The sequence below is a fragment of the Myripristis murdjan genome, chromosome 1 (genome assembly GCF_902150065.1).
Source record: "Myripristis murdjan chromosome 1, fMyrMur1.1, whole genome shotgun sequence".
In the NCBI taxonomy this organism is placed as follows: Eukaryota; Metazoa; Chordata; class Actinopteri; order Holocentriformes; family Holocentridae; genus Myripristis; species Myripristis murdjan.
In genome coordinates this window covers 26,032,807-26,050,531 of record NC_043980.1, presented here as the reverse complement: position 1 = coordinate 26,050,531, position 17,725 = coordinate 26,032,807, and the positions used below count along the sequence as shown (strand labels likewise).

The window sequence follows — 17,725 nt, the reverse complement described above, 5'->3', positions numbered from 1 at the left end:
CCTCACTGAGATTATTCCAGATTTTTTTTTTCTCAAAAAAAAAAAAAAAAAAAAAAAGGTAATTTCATTTCCAGGCATTATTCCTTACTTTGCTGTGTAGGTCTTAATGTTTCAGTGGCTCAACCAGGAAAAGCTGTAAGCAGAGCACATTAGGAAGAGATGAGATTTCATTGCTGTTCCTATGAGCTATATTTTATTTGTTGTTGTTTGGTCTGATAGCTAGTGAAAAGGCTGAAGGTGGGAATAGCCTCTGATGGCTCTGATGTTTCTCCAAACAGATCTCATTGCACCCTGGTGATGGGAGGAAGGTGTGAGGAGAAACAGAGAGAGAGTGAAGGAGAGAGAGAGAGGGGGAGAGAGTGAGAAAACACAAAAGAGAGCAAGAGAGATCTGCACGAGGGATGGAGGTGAGAAAGTCTATGAGAGCTGGCTGTGGATTATTGGGCTAAGTCAGCCACTCCCTGGAGGAATCAAAATGTATTTATTACATAAGGACTGCACTGGGACTAACTGATTAATAGAATATAACATAAGAAGAGGAACTCTGCTTTGTTTACCTACAGTGATATATACCTACAATGCAACTGCATGGCAGGACAAGGACCGATGGATAATGGGACTGCCAACTGTATTGATTTTGGACCATGGAACTGTTTTTTTTTTTTTTTTTTTTTTTTTGGAGGCAATCAATAAGGATTTTCTTTCCATTTGGAGTTGTTTAAATTTTTTCATGAGCCAAAAGTGAAATTCCTGTTTTTTACTTTGTTTTGATCTTCCCCACTATGCTGTGTGCTTTTAGTCTGTGAATGGAATTTAATGAGGACAAGTGTAATTCTTTACCGGTAGCCTTACATTTCAGAAACTTCCTTTTTTCCAGTTTCTTTCCTCCACATTTTTCCTTGCTGTGGTCCTGCTCCTACCCAGGCCCAGCAGCATCATGGATCTGCCCCGGGACCAGCTGCGGGACAGCACCTCAGTCCAGCCCAGCTTCTTTCCACTGCTGCAGTATGACGCCTCACAGGGAAGACTCAACCACACCTACAGCTTCCACAACTCCCTGATCTTCCCCTCCACTTCCATCTTCCCCTCTGCCTCCCTCCACCAGCCTCTCCCTTCCTCCCTCCTTACATCATCCTCTCTCATCTCTTCCCCTCTCTTCTCCACACTGCCCCCATCCCCTCGACAGTCATCCACATTTGTCTACCAACCACACTCTCTCCACCCCTCCTCCTTCCCTTTGTCTTTATCCACCTTTTCCTCTAATGATCTGGCTGACCTCGAAAGCATGTTGCTCTGGACTCTGCATGAGCCCAGCACCATCGCTCTGACCATCATGTACTGCTTATCCTTCATTCTGGGAGTTATAGGGAACCTAATGTCCCTGCGCGTCCTAAACAACCGGCGCAGCCGTCGACTGGCCGGTGTCAGTGCCACCCGCAGTCTCCTGGTGAACCTGGCAGTGTGTGATCTAGCAGTGGTGTGTGTGTGCATGCCCATCACTCTGGGAAGCCAGATCTACACTGCATGGGTCTACGGTGACCTCCTGTGTCGAGCGGTGCCATTCACGCAGGCTGTCTCAGTCTCAGCTAGCGTCTTGACACTAACGGTGATCAGTGTGAATCGTTACTACAGTGTTCAGTCACCACTGCGAGCCCGCTCCATGTTTACACGCCGCCGAATCTTGGCCACCGTCGCTGTGGTGTGGACAGTGTCCTCAGTGATGTGTGCTCCACTTGCAGTGATGAACCGACGGCGGGAAATCAGCTTTGGGACCTTTGCCATCTTGGTCTGTCAGGAGGAATGGCCTCAGCCTCGCCTCAAACAGGGGTATGTACACTCAAAGACTTCATGCCAGACTGAGAATCACCACTAATGCTAACACAGGATGTCCCATAGCCTTTAATTATGTTTCAGGTCTCTTAGCCCCTTATGAACAGTGGCACAGCCTAATGATGTGGTCACTTTAGTATTAAACATATACAGAAATTCATTACAATCGCCATAGACATCAGATATTAAAAGAAAACATGCGTGAATGATGAATAAATCATTATGAATCAAATGTATGCATATACGAAGGTTAGAGTTCATGCTTGTTGAACTCTGACCTACAAATTCACACTTACTGCTGGTAGAAACACAGCGGAGGGGTCCAGGCAGTGTCCTGCTGTCCGGGGCTATACAACACAATGCTCTCAGAGTACAAAAGTCAACAACGTCAGTCAACGGTGCATTGAGCAAATAACATTTGTGCTCTGAGTTCAGATGTTACCACGCCATAACACCATTTTAAAACAGCAGGTGTTACGTTAAGGTATCAAGCCATAAATTCAGCCTTTTCCACTTCAAACAGTGCACAGTACAGTTCACATTCCTTGTAACTGTCAAAATACATGACAATATAGCATGCTTTGACCCTGAGGTGCCTATTCTGTTTTTTCCGCTACGTGGTGCAAGCACTGCCTATGACCGACTGGAAGAATGAGTTACAGAAATGGAGACGTGGCCCCAGTGGCACATCGTGTTTGAATATTAGAGGCACGGTGACTCTCCTGTCTAAACTGACGTGACGACTGTGCTGTTTAAACATGCTGTGAGATGCTCAGACAGATCTGTAGTCTAGGCCAGGGTTAGACAAATTGTTGAGTGCTCGGAGTTTGCAGGGTTTCTCTCCAACCCAACACTGCACAGGGTGATTTCACTGATTAGTTCCCTCCTTCTGGTTGATGGTGCGCTGATTAGCGAAATCAGCTGAAGCTGTCACTGTTCAGAAATCCAGCAGATTTTAAGCGTTACATTGTGCATGGTTCTAATTTAGGACAAACACAAAGGTTCAGATTCTTAGATATGGAAGCTTTTGATCACACATTTAAGGCTGGCAAAATTAGTGTTATAATTTAAATTGTTGAAATTATTGTAACATTTTTTTTACTTGTTTATCCTTGCTGTATTTGCATGTTTTTCCCCTTTCAACATGTTCTGAATTCATCCTCAACCTGTCAAGTCACTCATTGCGACTTTGAATTGTTTATAGACTTTTATCTACTTGCCTTTTATTCTGTTACTGTCAGTGATGGACTTTGTGCTTGTGTTTTGAAAGTGTTATGTGTGTGCTGGTTTTAATGTTGTCATATCCCTTCCTTGATAACAACGCAGTGATAACAGTTTCTGATATCTGGATAAAGAGCAATTATAATTTTCCAAAAGACAGAAATCAGTATCTCATTTTATTTATTTATTTATTTATTCATTCATATATTTAAAGACATACAAAACAAACAATACCACCACACAGTACTGACAATAATCTAGACAAGGACAAAAGACTAACTGCACAGAACCAGACAAAACAAAACGTGTCAGAGTGATACAGATTGGCAGAGGACAAAAATCTGTCTTTTTTTTCCCGCTTTGAGGGAACAATCTGAAAAATTAGGAAGAAGTCATTAAAAGGAAGGGTGTCCCCTTCTTGTATAGTCGTGAATCTCATTTTAATTTAATATGCTTCTTCCTGTTCTGCAGATACAATGTGTTGCTGTTTGTGGCACTCTACTGCCTGCCGGTGACCTTTAACCTCACCATAGGCTTCCTGACGGGCAGGCGGCTCTGGGATGGGAGGAAATTAACCTTCTCTGACCTCGACCCTCGCAGCCAAGCTCTGCATGTTGCGCGCCTCAAGACGCGTCAGAAAATAGCCAAGATGGTGGTGTGTCTGGTGCTGCTGTTTGCAGTTTCCTGGTTGCCTCTCTACTTGGCTGACCTTTGGATTGACTGTGAGCAAAGGCCACCGTCTTGGCTGCTGCAGACTCGTCCATTTGCTCAGTGGCTGGGCCTGACAAACTCCAGCCTCAACCCCATCTGTTACTGTTTCATCGGAGACCTGTACCGCTCGGCAAGGGTGATTCGGAGACGCTACTACCAGAAAGTAGCTGCTCTGTTCAGCTCCTCTTCATTCAACTCAGCTGGCATGGCGACCCCTGCACCACTGAGTACCAACACCAAAGTGACTACAGCCGAGCGCCACCATATTGCTGCAGCTACTGTGGCAGCTTCTGCCTCCATGGTAACTGTCCCCAGGCTGCTCAGTTTGGCTCAAAGTCAGGCACTGGGCCTGAGGCTGGGACAGGGGATCGGAGACAACACGGAGTGTGCAGAAGGATCAAGCCACAGCATCTCAGACTGGTACAGATCCAGCCCCAGTGTGTGTGACAGCTCCCTGCCTCCCAGCCGGCTCCACACACTCCAGTACTCTTTGCATAGCACAGCATTCTTGCCTACAAGAAGACACTCTGTAATCGAAAATATGGGATCCTTATCTTTAAGAGTAGAGTCTGTGGAAATAAACACAATTCCTCTGAAGTGGCACTCAGGGGATGGAATATATGGTTCATCAGCTGATGGGAAAGGCATCAACGCCAGAGGCAGAGACTCTGTCTCTGCACAGTACAGGAACAACACACCACATACCTTCTGTGTAGACAGTGAGGATGAAACAGCCACCATTACCAGCTTGTAAAAGCCGCTGATTATCTGCTATATCAGCAGGCAGTCTAGAAAGGAATTTGTTGTTCTGTCCCACAGGCATCAAAAACACAACATGTGATTCACAGTTCGCAATTAGCAGTGTGCGGGTTAATCTTTTCCAAAAGCCATTATTTGTCTCAAGCAGGAGAAAAATGACCAAACTCTGTGGGGCATCAACCCTTCAGGAAGTCAGGACTTGCTTGAGTTCTTTTTCTCAAGTCCAGGTGGGACGGTGATGGAGTGAAGCCTGCAGGGGAAGGCAAGGAGTGATCATTAGCCTGGGGTGAGGCAGCCGGGTATCAGTCATCAGGATGGATTATAGCAGTGTGTCATTATGTTTACATGCAGGTCATGCCATAAGTGATTTGACTACTACTCACAGTCATGTCTGACATCTGTTCTAAATATTAACCAAATAATACCTTAAGGTCCAGTTGTATAATGTATTTTATGTTTGGATTCCTCTTTCTTTCTTTCTTTCTTTCTTTCTTTCTTTCCTGCAAAAATGTCTCCATCTTAAAAAGCCAAATCTCATATGCTTTCCTAAAATCTTAATTTTTTTGATAACAAGTGAGAAGGTCTGGCAGTGGGATGAGATAATCTCACTTGTTTCCAATTCTAATCAACTTGTTTTCAGAATTTTCTTGAATCTAGCATCACTTTCTTGGTTGTAGTGGGCTGATCTACCTTATTCTGCCTTGTTTCAACATATTTATACTTGTTCTCAGGAAAATTCCAGAAACAAGAGAAACCACATTGTAAACGAGTTGGATTATTTCATCCCACTGGCAGATTTTCTCCACTTGGTATTAGGAAAGAAAAGGTTTTTAATGAATATGAGACTAAATGGCTTGCTAACATGAAGATTTTCCTTTCCTGCCAATGGTTTACATTATTTTCATCAGTATATGACAGATCTTCACACTGTGTTGTCACCATTAGTGTCTATGATTTACAAAAACTGACATGCAGCAGCCAATGTTTGTGTGAGCTATCGTATGTGCGATACACCAACCTGCTAATCAAAACAGAATCATGTGCCATGCATTGGATCAATATGTACATAGTGACCCCCTGATTATGCTATGTGATATAAGACGAGAGGTATTTATGAAAGCGAGACAAAGCTGTCTGAAATAAGCCCAAGGGTCATCGTCATCACTTACATGAGTTTTAATAGAAATCGAGATTGTTTATCACTAATATCTTTCTATGTTAAACATGAACTATGAACAAAGATAGTGCCATTACTATATATATGTTTCATAATAATAACAAGAAAGTCTGGCCCAACTAGACGCATCTAACCAACCTATGCCATTTAGAGCAGAGGAGTGAGGCAGGGTGCAGAAAGAGCTTTAACCATTAGAGAACTAAACACACACACACACACACACACACACACACACACACACACACACACACACACACACACACACAGATGGATGCATGCAGACAACTAATCTAATCTATCCCCAGGCCGTCTCCAGTTGTGTGCAAGACAGAGGTGGTGAATACCATGAAATGCTGTGACATCAAACTGCTAATCACACAAAACACACACACACACACACGCACACACACACGCACACACGCACACAGACACACACAGACACACACACACACAAGGTTGCTTTGTGCCCGAGCAAATCCAAATACATGATGCTGTGACTGTGTCTTTCATCTCTCCCTGCCTCTTTTCCGTCATCTACCTGTCTTTCAGTTTTGCACTGTATTGCTGCAGGGTGAGTGCACCAAATAATGTACTGTTGGTGTTTCATTTTAAAAAAATAAAAAAGAAAAAAAAAGATTAAAAAGTCTATTGCTACCCATGACTGCACCTGAAAGGACCCGGGCGTACTTTATGTTTTCGTGTCAATAAGAAATAGGGTCAGCACATAATTTTTCAGGCCATTCAAAATGTTTGCATTCAAAATGTACGTACAACACACTCTGTATTCGCTTTTCTGCAGACTCTGACAAAACTGAAGGATAGTCAGTGGAGTTTAGTTCATGCATTTTTTGAAGTATATTCTCTGTTAATATAGAAGTGGAGAGAGGGCTGGAAAAGGCAGATGAAACGTTTCTGCAGAACGCTTGGAGCCAATCTTCTCTTGTTCCCTCAGGTGTGGTTAAACCCTAGTCTGATCTGGATTAGACTATGAGTGGCTCTTACTCCTCCAGAAGAGTTACATATCATTAAGGCTAAAGCTAACTTAAGGCAAGAAGGATTTGAAGTCTGCATATTGGATGGACCCACTACAAAACAGCCTCATAAAATTCTGTTGAGTAAATACATGTTTTGGACTCATAATGTTATCATTGCATTCCTTCATCGTGGACTGGATAATGTGAGAATAGCATAGTGTTTATCACATGATAAGGCTAGGTAACCAAAGCCATTAAATAGGCTGGACACCTGAACCAGCCAAACCAATTTAGCTGCCGACATGGAAAAAGCCCTGAAATGCCCACGGTGTGTCAGAGGTAGGAAATAAGCCAATCAAAATTGCACACGAGACTGAAGTTTGCTTCAAGTGCTTTCTATCACAGGCTGAGGTTATGAGGTTATGGTATGGGTTTGAATTAGGGATGGGCAATGTAAATATAGCATCTGTCACATCAGAAGATCTTCTTCGAGTCTGCAGCTGGATGCTACTCGGCCAAACTCAAGTGCCTTGCTTGGAGGAGAAAAAAAATTGATTTCCCATCAATCCATGTTCCCTTCAGCCTCAATTTGAAGGGTTGCTCTCTACGTATCACAGGCCAGGCAACCCACAGTAAACCTTTAAGAGCCCCCACCTGGCCTGTGCAATGGAAAATTCCACAAATTTGTACAAATTCATGACAATTAGATGCTGAGGCTAACATGAGCAGGTCTTCTTTTGATGCAGAGAAATGATTGTACATTGATGTGGTAATAATAACTGGTCCCTGTGAAGGGTAGTTCACATGTTACAGGCAAAGATTTTCTCTTTTACCATTAATTTGTATATAGACTATATATACTGCATATATACAATACCACTAATACAGCTGTGGCTCATGATTTAGCCCCAGCATTAGTGAGGCTAAATGATAACATACAAATTAATACAGGCTGTGAGGGGGAAGGACCCCTTATTAGGTGCTGTCTGTGAAGTTTTCTGAGTGAAACGCTGCTACAGTTGAATCCTAATGAACTGAAAATTGGGCCCATGTTCAGTGTCTCTTTCCATCACATTATTTCATAATATCGAACTGCTGTCTGTGTCTAATCATGTCTCGTTCGAGTAATCTCTTGGCAGAGGGTAGCCCTCTCTCTCTCTCTCTCTCTCTCTCTCTCTCTCTCTCTCTCTCTCTCTCTCTCTCTCTCATTTTTCATGCAGGGAGCACATATTTGAAATGTAAAACATGGTTCTGATTTCTCAAAATTTCAGGAGACCAGGTTCATGGGCCCATTACTGCTCAGTGCCACACCTGGGTTCAACACACACTCACACATGCACACACACAAAAACAATAAACTTGACAATTTCAAATCTATGGGCTCATGATGAGGCACTGTATCTCTTCCTTTCAATCTACACTTGGATGATTACTTTCCTTTCTGCAGACCTGTCTTTTATTGTCTCATATCTGTTTTGTGAATCCTCTCCATCACTCTTTGTTCTTCCTCTCATTTTCCGTTATCGCTGCCTCCCCCTCTGTCTGTGCTTTTCATCTCTGACTCTCTCTCTTTATCACCCCCTCTCTCCTTGCGTCATTGCTGTACCAGTGTGAGAAGATACTGCTAACAATAGACTGCTTCTCTTTCTTTTACTCTTACTTCATTAACATCTTCATATTTCCCTTTTTTGGCAACAGGGCAAGGACCATTTAACATACCCAGAGGGGTGCATGACAGAGTAAAGGAGCTGAAACTGTGAACTAAAAATATTGTGAACTATTAAACATGATGGCCAGGCCTCTGTTGACAATAAAGCTGTCCATCTCAGCAACAAAAGTAAGCGGAAAATAAACCTAAAAATGACACATATCGATTTACTGTTAATGTCATGGCAGACTTTCATTTGCCTTTGCTAGTCACCATCCTCAGGTGCTGTAGTCCTCTCTTAAAATAGACAACAGTGTGCCATGATAACAAATACTTATTTATGTTCATTTTCCAAGGTGGTTTCCATATTTTCTTAACTGAAAATGAACATGAATGTCTCATTTACTTTGCTGTAAAATTCCATCAGCGCTTTTTGTAATGAATTCAATAATCCGCAGCAGCCTTGCATGAAATCACGCAATCAAGAAACAGTTAAATTCACAATACACAGGGCATCGACACAAGCATCCTCTGAGTTGACATTAGGTTAGGTCTTTGTCACTGTGTCTGCTTTGCTGTAGTTACTTCAACAGGCTATTTTGATTCAGATTCCATAAGTGTGTCAGGTGTAGCACTCTATACACCTGAAATCAGTGAACCTTTCACCTTTTGACTCACTGCTATCAGGAAGCTAAAAGGTGCCCATCTCCAGTGGCTAACTGCTCCTTAAGATCTATGCAGTGTCTCGGCATTAGCTTTGAACTGAAATTGAATGATCTTACTGCCTCCAAAACAAAACTGCCATAGAAATGAAAAACATTATTTATTACTGCAGCAATCCTGTGGCTGATACTGGCCTAAAAAAAATTGTTTCAGGCACAGAATTTGATTGATCCCACATCAGGCTTTTTAGATCGGTTTTGCTGCTGCAGTGCTGCGATGGGATCAAACTGGACTGAGATGGACGTTGGATGAACATTTGAACTCCACTGCAGTCCACTGGAGCAACCAGAGGAAGAATACGAATCCAGCTGCAAATCAGCTGGCTGAGACAGTGAACAGCATTTACATATGCTAACTGGCAAACATGCAATTTATGATTCTGTCATGTTTCTTTACGAAAACCACCAAGTAGTCAAAAAGCCATCAAACATGTTCTGGGGCGGTGCAAAAACACCCTCTGCCTGTTCTGCAGCAGAAACTGCATCTTTCTGCCTCAGCCACGCTGTCATTCTCTGAAGAAAGTGGCTGGTAGGGAAACCATGACGGTGCCATCAGAGGTCATGGGTTCACGTTCCTTTAAGCACAAAAAGTTTAACAGTCTTCAGGATCTGTCTTTTATGAATCAGTACATTATTTAAGACACAGTTATGGCTTAAACACACAGTGGCAGAGGGAGGCATTTCTTGTTGTCAGTGTGAGTTATATTGGGCACCTTGCAGCTCTTGATGCTTTACATTTTTGGAGGAGCAACAGCTCAAGTTGTAAATTTTTATCTCACGGAAAAACACCTCTAAAAGACATTCTAAACAGTATACAAAAAATCTGAAATTTCTGAGACTTATTATGAATAATCTTCTGATATTAATCATAATACTAGAAAATGCAGCTAAATTAAGTCCCTAGTAACAACAACACAGAAGCTGCAGACTGCATAGATTTGTAGGCTTCAAAATTCAAAGGCATTGAAGTTGTTCAGCCTTCAAAGTGCATGTTGTATCATCAGGCTGCCATACTTCTGTTAATGGATGGACACAAATATCTAACACACACACACACACACACACGCACGCACACATACACATACACACAAATCCACACAGAGCAGCCCCGCCCAGAAACGAAGCTGTGGAAGGACACAAAAACACTGTTAATCTGAAAGGAGGAGATAAGGTTTTTTTCCTGCCAATGCAACTAGGGAACAGAAAGAGTGTGTGTGTGTGTATGGGTGTGCGCGTGTGCGTGTCCTTATATCTGTGCTTGTACATGGGGATTGAGGGGCCGCTGTAGACACATGATAGAAATCTGCAGTGGAGAGTCACCAAACAGGTCACAGTTTTTTCTCGGTTGATAGAGTTGCCACTCCCTGAAGTGAAGGACAAAGCTCCCCAAATAACTCGGACTTTATCAGTATGTTAGTGTGTGTTCCCCCTCTCATTGATTTCCAATACCCAGCATCTAAAACAAGCTCAGCGGAAGTCACAGGATTTTCTGACATGGCGCCAAAAGAAGAGACAACCATTGAAACTGCCTGGGTGACAGAGCTGCAGCCAGTCTCACAATAAACTGATTGAGAGTAATGAGTTTCAGCAACAGATGTTCCCTGTTTTTTTTTTTTTTTGTTTTTTTTTTTTGCAGCTAAGTAGCATACACTTTCTCCTGGACCGATTTATTATCTGCTGGCCTTGGAAACTGCAGGGCAGTTTTTCAGTTGAAAAGATGTTTTAAAGGCATCTAGGGTCACTGTTCACTGTATGGCAGCTTCAAAAGTGAAAGATTGTTCACCTACTACTTGTAGACTTTGACTGAACATTCACATTTATGCCATTTTTCACCGGGATGTGCACCACATGTGCATTCAATAGCTGTATGCATTCACTATGTGCAGAAAAAAACACAGTGGGATATTATACAGATTACCAGCCCAAGACACTGATGACATCGTGGACTCTACTCATCTGACCGGGGAATCAAACCAGTGATCTCAAGCAACAAGAACAAGAACATTCAAGAGCATTGTGTTTTTGAGGCAGGTTTACCACTGCTGACAAGCAAGCCGAACACCAGAAAACACAGCGGTGTAAAAAATGTCAGACTAGGATTCAAATGGGTTTCATAGCCTGACATCTCCACTGAAGAAACTGAGGAGTAAAACAGCTGGTGCTTTTTCATATTTTAGAGACTGCCTATTCCTTGGAGGTCTTTGGTGTATGTCTATGTGCGAGTGTGTGTGTGTGTGTGTGTGTGTCAGAGAGAGAGAGAGAGAGAGAGGGGGGGGGGGGGGGGGGGGGGTCGGGTCTGAATTTGGTTTCTGTCAAAAGCTTCTTATGACTTCTGGCATACAAATGCCTGATGAGCTACTTTAATGTATTACACCTGGATCATTTAGAAATTTAATCTGCAATTTCAAAAGAGTTTGTTCATGTTGGGAGAACTGATACATCACAAATGGTAACATACTCTGTTTTCACAAGAAAATGAATGAAAGAATTGTGAAAATAACTTTGTGTGGGAGGTTGTTGGTGATTTGCCAAAATGTTCTTCAATAACTTTGTTGCAAACCACACAGCTAATTTGGATTAATTTGGCTCACATCCAATAGCTTATACTTACACTTGCATTGGCTATGCATTATCTTCCAATAATTTTTAAATAACTTTAGCAGCACACAGATGATTTTAATTATTTTCATACATTAGTTTTAATTTCCGTCAGTGTTGTTGCTGCGAGCTGTGCACAATGTGACAGAGAGAGAGAGAGAGAGAGAGAGAGAGAGAGAGAGAGAGAGATATGCCCAACAGCCAGGGTCCTGCTTTGTCATGATGGAAGTTTCAATAAACAAACTCTTCTGTTAATGCGGTGATATCAGTAAACACTAACAGTTGTTGCCTTGGCAAGGTGAACCACTTACAATTTCTGTGTTGTTGAGGTAATAATAATAATATATTTTATTTGGCAGCGTTTTCAATAAAACTCAAAGACACTTTACAAGAATAAAACAATTACATAATATGAACATATAAATTGCAATACATAAGTTTATCATAAAGTTAAATAATAATTTAAAAACTTTAATTTACTACTAATAATAATAATAAGTGAAAGGTGTCTGAGATGTCAGTCGTGTGGGGGTCAGGTGTTGTAAGCCAGTTTGAAAAGGTGTGTTTTGAGTTTTTTTGAAGGAGGTGAGTGAGTCTGAGTTTCTGATGGATGAGGAGAAGGAGTTCCAGAGGGTCGGAGTGTAATGTGTTCCTTTGAGTAACTTACACTTTGACTTCTAAAGAAGTCTCTTATTTCCAGTTTTCTTTTTTTGACATCCTGCCACCTGGCTGTGCCTAATTACCAAACACACATACACACACGCAGACACACATTCAAATGTTAATGTCAATGTAAATGAAACCTCTGATATTAAAATCCGTCTAGCTGACGTGACCCTGGCAGAACAAACGCCCAACATGTTAACAACTTACAGTGGCAGATGAAGACAGACTCCTGACCAACTAGCAGGCCCGTTGCAACAAGGCAAGAAAAGGCAAGAAAACCAAGCAATTGCCTGGGGCCCCCAGACAGCAACTGGTTATGAATTAAATGCAATGACAAACTGTGTGACTGCCCCTTTAAATTCTGTGATGCTCAATGCAGGATGAAAGTGCAACGGGCTCCAAGTCGATTTTGCTTGGGGCCCCCAAATTCCTTGAGACGGCCCTGCCAACTAGCTAAACACCGGTGATGAGCAAAGCTTTTTTTTTTCTTTCTTTTTTTCTTTCTTGTGTTTTTTTTTGTCCCCCCGCCCCCCCTCCCCACCCCAAATTACGTCCGTGTACACACACACACACACACACACACACACACACACACATGCACCCACACACACATGCAATGTGCCTCAACATGCTTAAAATATGACAGCAGAGTATGACAGTTTTGACAGTGGTACCACAACAACAAAATAATGAGCAAAAGATGAATCAAAAAATAGTAATGTCCCAGAAAACCTTTGAAATTTTTCTCATTGTTTCAAAGCCAGGCTTTAAAATAACAAATACCGGAAGACGTGATCTGCTGATTCACTGTTAGAAAAAAATCTAATCTCACCATTTACATTAATGACATGTCAGATATAATTATTCACAAGGAAGACTGTCTTTATCGATTAAAATCTGATGAGATTTTACACAGTCAGACATGGGCACACAGACACACACACACACACACACACACACACACACACACACAATTCTGTGTTACCACTTCGTATAAAGTCATGGGGAACTAATGAAGTGTGATAGGCTGGGGCATGTTTTGTTTCACATCACCCATGTAAGTCTGTGTGTGTGTGCATATGTTTGCACAGATGTGTGTACATGTACATGACTATGAATGTGTGTATGTGTGTGCACGTGTCTGAGTGCATCCGTATGCATGTGTGTATGCAGTGTGCCACGTAGTAAGTGTTTTGATATGATGTTGTAGGAAAACCCACCACTGACTCACAGCTTGTGATACAATGTGATAAGACTGCTCCATCTTTAGAGCCAGGCTGCTGTTTGTGTCTGCACGCCTCACTGTGTGTGTGTGTGTGTGTGTGTGTGTGTGTGTGTGTGTGTACCAGGTTATTACTAATGTTATGGGGACGTAAATCTGTTTACACAGTCATGTTGAGTGTGTGTGTGTGTGTGTTTGTTTGAGAGAGACAAAATAATAAATTCATTTATTATTCATTTCATTCATCCCTGGATGTTTTATAACACAGCTAAGGCATGCAGTTGGCTAATGGAGCTGGAGAGACAAAACACTGCAAAGCTACACCTGTGTCTAATTAACTTTTCCTCGCAGGTCTCTCTTATTGGCTGCCTCATTTGGAAGTTGTTTTTGCCTCCTTGATGCCCAACTAGGACCCCTCTGCATAATTGCCATTGTTTGACTGTAGGCATGTAGCAGAAAAATAAATAGTTTGAGACAGACCTCCCGAGAGTGACGGCAGTTAAAGTTATGCTCGGCAAACAGATTGTGCGTCTGTAGTAAGCACAGACCTTTATGCATGATAAGGAAAAAAACAAGCACGGAACCTGTTTTAAGCCGAGACCAACTTGCCGCTTGCTAAAGTCACTAGCTCGGGATTTGATATTGTTTTTCTGTCATGGCAAAAACATTGTTATTATTACAATATTAAAGTGTCCCAGGCCTAACGTTGTGACATAGAGGCCACGTAGAGCACATTGGATTACATGTGATCATAGAAAATGTAATATAAAAATAAAGTTTGATTGATTCATTGTTTGATTGATTGACTGGTTGATTGATGAAACATATGACAGAGACACTTAATGAAGGTAAGAGGAAGCGATCGGCCCCTATTTGGGCTGGAAAGTAGATTGCATCAAAGTCAATATGCTTCAGTGGGAAAAAGGAAATAGAATATAAGCAGAGTGTGTGTTTGTCATTGTGATTGTCTTGTATTTGTATGGTTGTTTGTTGTGCGTTTCTTGTGTTGTAATTTACAAAATAAATAAAAAATTGATTAAAAAAAAGAATATAAGCACAGAGCTGAAATATAAAAATCAGCAAGATATGGTAGAAAAGAATGAAACGTCAAAAGCAGTAGGCTGATCATTTTAATGTTTCATGGACTATACAGATGTATAGAGAAAAATGATTATATATATATGCTATTCTCTCAAGAAGAACAAACTATTATAATGACTGTGCAATGCAACTTTGTATCAGCCACATGTGGGGATCTTGGATGAATTTCTTGTGCTTCCTACAGTTTAGCTATTAGAATGTAGACAGTTAATGGATGGAGGTGGAGAGACAACAAGGTGCACCTGTGCCTAATTAAAATCTCCTTATATGGTAAATGCACTGCATTTCTATAGCACTTTTCTAGTCTATCCACCACTCAAAGTGCATTACAGATACGACTCACCCATTCACAGAGCGATGGCACTGTGCCATGCTGGCCATCAGGAACGGTTAGGGGTTCAGTGCTCTGGAGGAACCGGGGATCAAACTAGGAACCCTCCAATTACCATACAACCAGTCTACCTCCTGAGTCACAGCACCCCGCGTCTTTGTCAACACACTCTGTTGTCCTTGGGGATGCATTTGACATAATGTCTAATGGCTGGAGTACAGTTTGAAAACATAACAGTGCTGAGGTCAGAAGATGGCCTAAGAAGCTGGAAATGTTTTCTGCATTCTGCCAGCAAAAAAAAAAAAAAAAAAAAAATGTAAGCCCCAAGATTCATTGTGAGAATGATTCATCAGATGCAACAAAATGTAGCACATGTAAGCAGTACTATCCTCAATATCCACAATATCAGTTGAAACGTGGCGGAAACTGAACACCTGTATGTCTTAAATGATGCTGCACCGTCAATCACGCAGCCCAACACAGACTATAAAGCTAAATTGTCTTCTTGAAATTTTTATTTTTGGGGTAAAGGATTTCATCCTTTGGACAAACCCTCTCTGCTAGGATTGGCTTGACGTTGTATTTTAGAATCACGTCTTGTTACAAGAGTGGAGGGAAAAATGGAAGGACACATCTGGAATAATGACACTCCCCTGGGGCATATCCCCCACCACCATGCCCACCTAGAAGGGGAAGTAAATTAGCATGCAGCAGCAATAACATCAGGCGTTGTCACAGGCTGGGGATCAGGCTCGTCAAAGAAGTCTGCGGCTGCCACCCACCACCTCTCCCCCAGAGGATCTATCCTTGTCAGCCTCTCATCTTCCCCACCTCTCCCTGCAGTAGATGACCCCAAAGTGTTCCTTTATGTCTTTGTGGGGAAGCGCAGCATACACCCCATTGGGACCCTGCTATCTGACTGTCACTACCGGCTGTCCCTCGACCAGCTTGGTCTGACGATGGAAGGATTGAGGTTGGGCCTTTGCCAATGAGGATGCTGACTGCTGCTTAAAAGAGAAGACATCCACAAGCAAGCAGCCTTGCACAGTTTTAGACCGGGACCTTGAGACTGACAACATACCCGGTGCAGAGCCACCAACCGTCCACCCTGGCTGTGGCACTGACCCTGGCCATGAATTATGTGTGCCAACAGCTGTGGACGCCCAGAACCATGTGACAGGACAGTCCAAGAGCATCCAAGGACAGAGAAGAGGAGTAACTCAGGTCAAAATGAATCAGAGATGGTGTTCTCAGCAAGTTAGCTGCTGTCCATAGAAGACTTGATGTATGAAGCTACAGTTAGCTACTCATACTGTGGGCGTAACTCTCTTATTTTATAGAAATTCAACAACAGGCAATGTCATACTGTGCACTGTTAATTAGGGAAGCAAATTCATTTTTCCCATGCATAACACAAAAGACAGTTTTTCACCGAAATGTCTCTACCAACCCAGCCGTTCTAACACCATTGGCCTGTGTCATTAAATTGCACCCAAAAGATGTTACACTTAGTTTTTAAAAGTATGTACAGAATGACAGTCTGTGTTAAACACACTGCAGCATTGCTGGGATCAGAAATATTTCAAATATGTTGCTCAAACAAAAAAGTCTCATACACTTTTAATGGTAGAAGAAAAAAATGCATCCAACCCAATAATGTTTTGGCTTTTCCAGTCTCACTCACCTCCTTCTCATCCCTTTCTCCTCCCTGAGTAGCTGTCAGTCACTTCCATTATGGTTGTTCATTGAAGAAGGACTTGTGGGCCTCTGTTGAATTCACACTGCCTGCAGACTGTCATCCTATTGTGACCTAAGTTTTCCATGCTTACATTTTTGACCCCAAAGATATTATTTCTGATCCTAAAGGTATTATTTTTGATCCCAAAGGCATTATTATTTCCCCTCCTCACGTTTGCTACTCCTCTCTCCCTCCACTACCACTGCCTTCACCCTCTCCTTATATCTTCAGTCTCATCCCTTATCGCCACTCATTTTGCTTTTATTATATGTCAAATCTAAGGCAAAGTTTGCTCACTTAAAAAAGTCATACAAGCCCTTAGAAAATTGTTCTCTATTCTTCTCTCTGTGTCATTGCTAGAGTTTTTTTTCTCTAAAGGTTATCTTGCCCTTTACAGGATAAATAGGATTAGATTAAAAGAATATAGGTTGCATGTAGAAGCCCTTATAGCATATTTTTGATAGAAATCCTGGTGCTTGGGAATGTTTGAATTGCAAAGTATGCTGAAGATGGCATTGGTGCTCCATCACACAGAAAACCTCATCCTCCACATGGGTAGATTTGTAATTCTGACTTTAAATGTTTTTCTCCTCCACTGGAACACAATCACAGGTTATTCCCATGGCATACATACACACCACTGTGATTTATCCCTACTTTACATACTGCAATAGCCATGTTTGATACCAGTTTCCTCAAAATCTATATTTTCTGCTATATCATGTATTTTATGTATAAATACATACAACAAGCAGAGATGCTTGCAATGGTCCTCCAGCTTTCAGGTGCATTCACAAGTTTGGTTGAAGTCATGCTTAACTAGAAAGATGAAAAGGTTCAGAACTGAATGACTGATGCCTTACATTTGCTACGTGTGAAGGCAGAAAATATATTCTTGTTTTTCAGGTTTTGATGCAGTATTTAAGGTCTCTTTCTCCATTGGTACAGTCTAACCTGAGAATCTAGGTGTTATCTTTGACCGTGCTGTGTCTTTTGATCCACATATCATGTCACTGTCTGTTGTGTA

At 41.9% G+C, this 17,725-nt stretch overlaps 1 protein-coding gene across 1 annotated transcript; it reads left to right on the top strand.

Annotated features, from left to right (window-relative positions):
* Positions 1-937: 937 nt before the first annotated feature.
* Positions 938-15,952, top strand: LOC115362196 (neuropeptide Y receptor type 2-like). Its single transcript, XM_030056043.1, has 5 exons — positions 938-1,090; positions 1,187-1,827; positions 3,523-3,936; positions 7,151-7,197; positions 15,804-15,952. Exons 1-5 carry the CDS (start codon positions 938-940, stop codon positions 15,950-15,952), a joined length of 1,404 nt encoding a protein of 467 aa, XP_029911903.1.
* Positions 15,953-17,725: the final 1,773 nt, after the last annotated feature.